This window comes from Etheostoma spectabile, chromosome 2 (assembly GCF_008692095.1).
Source record: "Etheostoma spectabile isolate EspeVRDwgs_2016 chromosome 2, UIUC_Espe_1.0, whole genome shotgun sequence".
Taxonomy (NCBI): domain Eukaryota; kingdom Metazoa; phylum Chordata; class Actinopteri; order Perciformes; family Percidae; genus Etheostoma; species Etheostoma spectabile.
This window is the reverse complement of record NC_045734.1, coordinates 3553407-3562628: the sequence shown is the minus strand read 5'-3', so window position 1 is coordinate 3562628 and position 9222 is coordinate 3553407. Positions and strand designations below refer to the sequence as shown.

The following is a 9222-nucleotide window of genomic DNA, read 5'->3' as shown; positions in this document are numbered from 1 at the left end:
AAAAATCTGTATCGGCACTAAAAATCCATATCGGTCGATCTCTATCACTAACAAATTTCCTGAAGAAAAACCTGACACTTTACCTGCTTAATATGAGCAAGCTTCCAAGCAAATACAGAAATACAGTGTATCCTGATAGACAACTAGCTAGTTTTTTTCTCATCTCCAATATTGACATAGCTAACTGACCTGCAGACAAACTGTGTAGGTGTGTTGTGCTTTCAAACATATGAAGCACTCATGTATGCTCTGTTGAGAAGCAAAGTCTGCACAATGAATGGAGTCTTCCTAGAATACAGTGCACAGAGCTCAATGTACCACACACTTAGCGTTACAGACATGCCAGTATCTCTTTACAGAATCCCCTGAGTGTGAGTGTTCGTGTGTGTTTGACATTGATTTCTCTCTTGCCTCTGTAGTCGATAGAGGGTTTGGATGCCCCAAGGATTCTGGGAGTGGCCGAGCCCATGTCCAGTTCTGTCAGGGTTAGCTCATTCATGAAGTAAGGTAACTGAAAAAAAAGAGCATACAACTGAGCTGAGCACACTATACTTGAATAATTCATTTGTAGATTAGGATCTAACCAAATTGGGAATAAAAACCTGTAGTTCATAACCATACACCTTCCTAGTATATAGGATGCCAGCTTGAAAAAAAAGAAAAAATATATACATGAATCATGAAAGAAATATACTCATGCACATACACACTTAGGCATGGATGACAAACTCTGCCCTCCACTACAACTTATAAATCAACTGTCTCTACGGTCCACAGTCAGAACTGGGTTATATCTCTTTCCACAATTGTGCTGAGACTCTAAGATAACCTGCAGCTATTGCCACAGGCCATGTGGACAGTCACACAGACCAAAACACATGGTACAGTTGAAGCAAAATAGGTTTGCTTGGGGAACAGGATCAGCAAGAACCAGTAAGATGATGAGGTGTTTCTCCCTCTGCTTCTAAACTAAGTGTGGAGCTGCCGGGACCTTTAAAGAGCTGCACAGAGGTACAAACAGACATCTGAAGAGCCTAATTGTGTGCATATCCTGTGTGGGCTTGGACACACGTTGTTTTTAGCAGGAAGGTGAGCATGACTCAAAAGGACTCTTTACTTGAACTTTTTCTTCTTGTCTGGCTGTTTAAATTTAAATCCCTTTTAGAGTGAAAGGGGATTTGGGGCCTTGTTCCACTCACCCGTATTTTGCTGAGCTTCATTTGAATCTTCTTGGAGACCAGTTCAGCCCAATACGGCTCGGTCAGGAAGTCCCAGCAGACCCGGCCCAGAGCTGCATTCACCCAGGCAACGGAGTCCTCCTTCTTTTTCTTCTCCTCCTCCTCCTCCTCCTCCTCAACCTCCCTGGGCGGCACCTGCGATGAACTGGTGCTCTGAAGCTTAAGACACAGCAGGCAAATTAACAAAACTAAACACTTTAGGAGAAAAGAATTTGAATCTCATATATTTTGTACAGGATTCTAAAACATTTAGCCGCCTATAATACAACGTATTCTACCCCTGTAACTATTCCTGAGGATACACCAGAATATCAGCTTGTTGTTGAAATCACTTGTAACACAGTAAGGTTAAACTGCAAATGACGTGAAGTGTGTTACCTATCAAAGAAAAAGGTAGGTGAATACAAGAGGAGTATGTGTGCTACCTTCTTTTCAGCCCCAGGGCTGCTCTGAGGACTCTGAAGAGCAGAGCTCGCAGCTGCAGGGCTGACTACCGCCTGTTTTGGCAGTAAGGAGGCCATGTATACATTGTAGTCAACTAGCGGTTTGGTTTTGGCACTGCCTGCTGTTGTTGAGGAGACTGAGGAGTCCTTTGACCTGGGCTGAGGTGCCAGTGCCTCATCCAGACTGCCGCGGCTGCTGCTGCGGCTGTGAGAGCTCTGAGCTGAGGGTCGAGGCAAACATCAGAAAAAAGGTGAGGAATTAAAGGATGCACTACGTTTTGCTGTTTGTAAACTACTTATAAGCGCAAGTGCCATTTCTCTACCTGTATAGTTTACACATAATCGTCACAAATGAAGACAAAATACAGGACAAGTGAGAAAAAAAATCTAAAAGTGTCTTCTACATTTGAGGCAGGAGACGAATGCCTTGTGGAGATACATCAGTTTCGCTCACCACTCTTACTCCCGGCAACACTTGAAGCTTTCTTTAAGTCCTCCTTTGGCTGGGAAGCGGATAGAAACTTCTGGAACCACTCCTCCTTCTCTCTCCCAGTCCTTCCGAACAGAAAGAGGGTCAGGTCTCTACTGGAAGAAGACGACAACACTGGCTCCTGTACGCCTCCTGTCCCCTCTCCTCTGTCCCTTGTGCTGAAGCTCTCACTGGGCTCCAACCTGTCACCCTCGGCCTTTGACATGAAGTCCTCCTGTTTGCCAAGTTCAATGCATATGGGGTATTTTTTGTTCCATATACGTTTCCTGGCCAGGCTCGGAGGTGCTAGATATACCTGGAGGATTAGGGAAGACAGATGTGTGTCACAAACAGTTCAAGGTTCAAGGTCCTCCAAGGTTCATGGCTTTTTAAAAGACAATTTAAAACCATAGGACAAATTCCATACTGTAGTATTTTTCATTATCTATGTTAAAATGTAACATTGTTTAGTGAATAGCATATTCTGATGAACTAGCCTTGGATTACATTGATATAGACTTACATATGAATATACCTGTACAATCCTTACATTTCTACTAGTTTGAAAGGTAAATAGTTGGCCTTTATCTCAGTTACTGGAAGATAGGGGAAACAACTAAAACTAACAACATACTTTGCTGTTGGTGAGGTCATAGATCTTCTGACTGATGAAGGTGACATCAGGTTTTGATTCATTGTGTATGGCACGGCGGGCGATGTTATGGTTGGGTTTAGACAAACGAATGATGGAGCCCTCTAGGCGGACATACACAGAGTGGGTCAGTGTGGCGTGGTATGTCTCTGGATCATAGTTCGATATCTCATTCATCCAGCCCTGGAGGGAAGACAGAAGCATTTTACATAATGTAGAGTAAAACAATCAAATTTAGACGCAAATGAAGAGTGAACTGCAAACCTAGAGAAAGAGAACAATCCAAAACTGTGCCTGGAAAATGAGGACACTGTAAATATCTTGTAACCGCTGTCTTTTCCAGTGGAGACAATCAGTTTGTTGTCATTTGCTTTCAGTGGTAGACTTTGAAGTTCTTCTGCCTAAATTCAGCTCAGGATCCATATTTAGTTTGTCTGCTGCTATGGTTTTTTACAATTTGATTTGCGCCCAGATAGCTCAGTTGGTAGAACAGGCGCCCATATATATATATCTATATCTCTCTCGCATAGATATATATATATATATATATATATATATATATATATATATATATATATATAGATGTTTACTCCTTGACGCAGCGGGCCCAGGTTTGACTCCGACCACTGGCCCTTTGCTGCATGGCATTCCCTCTCTACCCCTTTTCATGTGTTCAGCTGTCATGTCAAAAATAAAGACCGAAAATACCCCAAAAAATAAAGGCCAAAAATACCCCAAAAAATAATCTTGTGAAAAAACTGTGCACATGCATCTTACATTGCATGTTTGCCGTTGTTCTCAGTACGCCATAGACACGCCTCAGCTTTACCCCATTGCCATGATGAAGTCGATCTCTTTTTCAATATAATTTTATATCAGCGGACGTAATTAAAATTAACTCAAATTATGTGTGAATGTCCTGCTTCAGTTTGGCTTCTTGTGTGTTTGTATAGCCTGTCCTCTTACCAGGTTACATGGTTAAGAGGAGGTTGAGGGGCAGCCTTTAACCCTTGCTGCATGTCATCCCCCATCTCTCTCCCCCTTTCATGTCTATCCACTGTCAATAAAAGGGAAAAGCCCCAAAATAAAAAAAAAAGGAAGTTGAGATCTCAGGCTCTAGCTGTTTGGCGAGACCTAGAAGCTGCGTGACATCCACCTGGATCCATCTTTTTACATTCTATGTATCATTTTGTCATATGGATTGTCTATACTGTAATTTTATTATGTTGGTATATTACACACACGCACACACACACAATATTTGTACATAATATTGTCAAAAATTAAAAACGTGGGAGAGAGATGGGGGGGTGACATGCAGAAAAGGGCCGTAGGTAGGATTCAAACCCGGGCCACTGCAACGGCCTCAGCCTACATGGGGCTCACGCTCCCACAGGGGGAGTTAGAGGCCACCCCAAATTTGAGAAAGTTTTAAATAGTCACCAACCTTATAGATTTCTGGTTCCTTAATGTCCAACTTTTTCGGATTCCACAGCTTCCCAAGGTGTCTGGAATGTCTTAAAGTACTGCCAGAAGGTTTTGGTCCTGTCAGCCACACAACACCAATGGCTAAAAGGAATCCCAGCCCAATCCCAAGAAGCAATCCTCCTATGTAACTTGGCAGGGGTAATACAAAATATCCATAGACCAGTACAGTAAGGAAGATGAGAGTATAGTGTGGGACACTAGGTGCCGGCTCAATGCTTTCAGGTTCATCTTCACTGCATGGATCAGAACTACCACTTAGTGGCATTTTAGTTTGACTCCCAGTTCCAGTGTCATCAGTTCTATCACCACCGTCACCTTCTGTATTAATACAATTCTCAAAGTCCTCACTGTACAGGATGCAAAAGTCCTCATAGTCTTGTTTGGCAAGAGCGGACATAGAGCATTTGTCCAACGACATGGAAAGTACTGATTTTTTGGGGCTCTTTGTGTCAACAGAGGGGGAAACAGGTGATTCAGCGGGTCCAGAAGCCAAGCTGTTGGGGCTCTCAGCCTCTAGGTTACCTCCTTCTTCCTCCTTGATGCAGTAATTGTTGTTGCTCTCCAGGTGACCATTGATAGAAGTAATGTTGGAGAGTTCTAAGGCACTGGCAGAGTGGGCCTTGGGCCAGTAAATACTGCTGCAAGCTAAGCTGCCACTCTTTTCATCCATGATCTTACTCAGCAGCTGGAGCGGCTCGGAGATGACCTCAGAGAAACGCCGCTTAGTGTCTTCATATCTCGCCTCCACATCTGAGACTTTAAAGAAGCTGCGGTTTTCTGGTGAGGTTAACGGAGAAGAAGGAGCGGTTTTAGAATCGCCGGCTGACGACGTGGTAGCAGACGGCACCCGGGACTGTTTGAATTGCTTGAAGAGTTGCAGGTTAAGGCGGGATTCTGGAAGACGGTAGGCTGTGGAGGAGGAGGAGGAGGACAACTCCTGGGATGTATCTGAAGATACTGATTTGACAAGAGTCTTCATCAGGTGCCTATTTCTTACTTTAGGAGCGTCAACTGAAGGGATCCCGTCACGAGACTCAGTGTCAAAGGAGAGAGACTTCATCAAGCTGAGGAAGGGTTTGTCACTGGAAGGAAAGCTCAAAGATTTAGGTGGAGAGGAATTCAATTTTGAGCCTTTTTGTTCAACATTATGCGATGGCAAAGTTTGTGTGGGAGGACCGTTAGTGTGATGTCCAGGAACTGGAGAAAGTCTAGATGATTCAGGCATGACAGCAACGTTGTCTGCAGCGTCCAATGGCACGCTTTCAAACATCTCCTCACTTGCTTCTAAGGCTGTCACAATGTCTGAGCTATCCGGATCGGCTAAGGCAGTGGAGACAGTTGTCCTGTACAGATCTTCCTCCTCCTCCTCTTCCTCCTTCCCAAGGGCTGAGAAGTGGATGGTGATGGCGTCCTTTGAGGGCGATCGTTGGACATGGAGCTTGGGGGACAAGGCAGGTGGCGGTTTTTCTGTGGGGTGAGCGCTCTCTGCATGGCTAGGAGGCTGGCTAGTCATTGCAGTACTCCCACTAAGTCAGAGTCTGCAAAGAAGAAGAAAAAAGAGACACAAGGTTAGGGCTGGGGTTATTAGTCTTCAGGGTTAGGGTTAGTCTTCAGCTTCAGAGTTAATTGGTAAGTCTATTGTCACACATTAATCTATTATTTTAAACAAATAATCGTTTTTCATTTAAAGTAAAGTGCCTGTGGCCGGGTTGGACTCCGACCTGCAACCCTTTGCTGCATGTCATTCCACCTCACTCATCCCTTTCATGTCTTCATCTGTCCTGTGGAAATACAGGCCTAAAATGCCCAAAAAAATATCTTTATTAAATATTTTTGCATTTTTGGTATTTTGCATACCCGGCGTTTTTAGGATTTCTGACATTGTCAAAGCGATATATCAACACACTAGTTGGTAGATAAATCCATAATTAACATATTCAAAATCTCATTACTTAAAATAAGTCATACACTTGCCACTTTCAGAGAAAGGTTTAATTGTTTCGAGGTGATATAAAGTCATTCATGTACAGTATGTTTTGAGTTAAAAAATTAGGAAGGCAGGAATTGGGCTTTTTCTTCATTTCTTCATTATTACCACGCAACTAGCCAGCATGCAAAAATTATGGTTACAGTTTTGGACAGTGGGATGCTGTTGAAAGTAGATCCTTGAACCAATATTATTTTATTTATTATTCCTCTAATAAGTCCTTCTCATTGAAAAGGCTAGGTTAGTATATTGCAGGCTAGAAAACCAACATCAGCTATCCAAGCAAATGTTGAAAATGTTTTCACGGTTGGTAAAGGAAGTCATCGCTTCATATTACTTGACAAATGCACCACCGATTGCCGTACATTAGTAAAGGTCACGGGGATAAGCCAATGGACAGATATTTGGATTCAACGTAGAACAGTCACAGCCAATTCAGCCTATATTGTAACATTAAGATGTGCTCACATTATACTCATTTTCAAGTTTGTAGTATTTCATGTATTTAGAGGTTGTACCAGAATAAAAAAAACTCCATATTATTGTTGTACTGCACATTGCTCCTCTTTTCACCCTGTGTGTTGAGCTTTCTGTTTCAGCTACAGAGTGAGGCATCTTACTTCTAGTCCATCTTTGTTGAGAGCATTATAACGTGTGTTACAAAGTGACATGCGTTTGTCAAAGAAATAAAGGCTGGACTACAGTAGAGCTGTTTGAAGCAGTTTGTAAACAGTGTTTTCTGTTGGAGATGATAAGTCCCTGGGGGGGGGCTTTGGGCTTTTTCACTTTGTTAACCTATAACGTGCACAAAAAAAAAGATATAGCATACAAAAGGAAAGGGAAAAAGCCCAAAAGCATAATATGAGCACTTCAATGAAAACCTAATCATATTAATTAAAAGGGGAACTCCTCCAATTTTACAAATCAAAGTCTGTCTACATGTCTTGGGGAGTACTACCGAAATCTGATTATTGCCTTAAGTTTGAAAATCTGGTCTAGGAAGAAGTGAGCTCACCAGACCTCTTTAGCCCACTTTTTATCCATGCTTAAGGTCAGCAGCTTTAGGCGTTTTAGATATTAGCCGCTACTTGCATATCACAAAGAATCTCTGACTGAACTATTGGTGGTTAACCCTAACCCTGGTGGTCTGTAATTTAGATGCCAGGTTTTGACAAGGAGAAGGAATGCATGGAATAAAAAAAAGACAATATCTCCGGGGCTACATCGTCAATTTTGCTACTATGCTACTAACATAATGTTATCGTCAATGCTAAATTGGTGGAATACTTTTATAAGCAATTACACTTTGAGTTTATTCTACAAGCGTGCGGCTCTGTCCCGAATGTAACAGCTCTCTATATAATGCAAAGCTAGTTTACAACCACATCACTTGGAAGTTAAATAAAATGGCTGTTGTGTCCAGTCCTGGTCAAATTGTTGCCTCTATTTGCATCAATATAACATCCTCTGGTAGTGAAAATAGAATTATGGTGATGTCTTGTTGACATTTGGCATTTTTGTGCCTTGTCCAGACAACAAAGGTGGCGTGACATCATGCTGGCTCACTCATATACAGACTCAACTTGTCCACTCATTGTCACATGGGTCACGAGTGAGCTTGTTACCCAGCCAGGCAGTCTGCCAGCCACCTCTGTCCCCATTTGGCCAGCAGCAACACAATGAGGCCATTCTAATAGATCCCCAGTTGGACATGGATTTCATTTCAACATAAAAGACTTAAAGGACCTAGCAGTATTTGCTAACAGCACATTAGGATTTTTGATGGGAAGTATGTATGGATGTATGCGCCTGTGTGTGGGGTCTGTAAGTTGATTCCATCTCCCAATTAAACACTAAGGAAATGGAACAAACCAGCAGAGCAACAGACAGGGTATGCGTATCTGCAGGTTTATGCATTTGGCTGTCTATCCAAGTGTACATACACTGACAACAAAGTCCCGTTTGGATTGTGTCCCTAGTCTCTTTTCCCTGAGCACGTGAACAGCCTATGAGGACAGAAGAACAGCATTTTCCCATTGATTCGGATGAAGCCAGTTACAGGAGGGAGCCAGCCTCATTACCCTCATGTTTTGCACTTATTAAAGACATGTTCAAAGCTCACTTCTTCTGTATCACGTAGCAGACCCTGGTAATGAGAAGAGGCTCACAGAGCCATAACACATACTGAAGATTTCTTACTACCTAGATACTATGTGTGTTCAGCCAAGGCATTGAATGTATTGTTCAAATGAGCTGGAGAAGGACTTGCTAGTGAGGTGAGATAATTAAAAACTTTCATTTAATCCAAAATGTGTTTTGACCCAGTATTGTCGCATAATGTAGAGTAGCCTAAAATATATTCATCCAATGTCTAAATGGGTTAATTAAATTTCTAATTCTTTAATGTGTGTGGTATTTTCAGCAGAAAAAGAGGTGATATGTTCTATGGAAAAAAGGTGACATGGTCTTACTATAAAAATCTGCATGAAAAGCCCCTCCCAGGATTATCTCTGTACACACACACAGCTATTTAACAACCAATTCAACATGGTCTCCGTGAATTCTTAAAAGGTGCCCGGTTTTGTTTTGTAAATTAAAACTATCATAATGTTTACGTTCAGTGTAATTCACCCAAATTCATTGCATGTGTCACCGATGTAAGTCAAGTGCAGATGTGAATTGCGCATGCTCAGATATTAAATGGTTTATGGCATAACGTGTCATACTGAGATTTGTGAAATCCATGAAATAATAAACTTTTCTAATTACAAACAAACAATAACAGAAGATGGAAATAATTAGCTCAAAATGCCATTAAAATGCCATTGATTGCTAGCTTGTAGCTAACAAAACACAAAAAACATTAACGTTTTATGGTTGTTCGATTGCTAACGTTAGCTCAAAACGCCATTCAAGTGACAGCCTTTGTTGTGTTTGAGGCTAAC

At 42.0% G+C, this 9222-nt stretch overlaps 1 protein-coding gene across 2 annotated transcripts in view; it reads right to left on the bottom strand.

Moving 5' to 3' along the window:
- The window catches only part of LOC116701980 (testis-expressed protein 2), a 36485-nt gene that overhangs the window by 12726 nt on the left and 14537 nt on the right, over positions 1-9222 (bottom strand). For both annotated transcript variants that reach the window (XM_032536055.1, XM_032536057.1), the window contains exons 3-8: positions 4250-5828; positions 2785-2985; positions 2136-2466; positions 1664-1902; positions 1200-1397; positions 412-511 (exon numbers count right to left, since the gene is read on the bottom strand). In XM_032536055.1, the coding sequence (XP_032391946.1) occupies positions 412-511; positions 1200-1397; positions 1664-1902; positions 2136-2466; positions 2785-2985; positions 4250-5803 (2623 nt within the window). In that variant the 5' untranslated portion in view covers positions 5804-5828. The remainder of the gene's footprint in view (positions 1-411; positions 512-1199; positions 1398-1663; positions 1903-2135; positions 2467-2784; positions 2986-4249; positions 5829-9222) is intronic.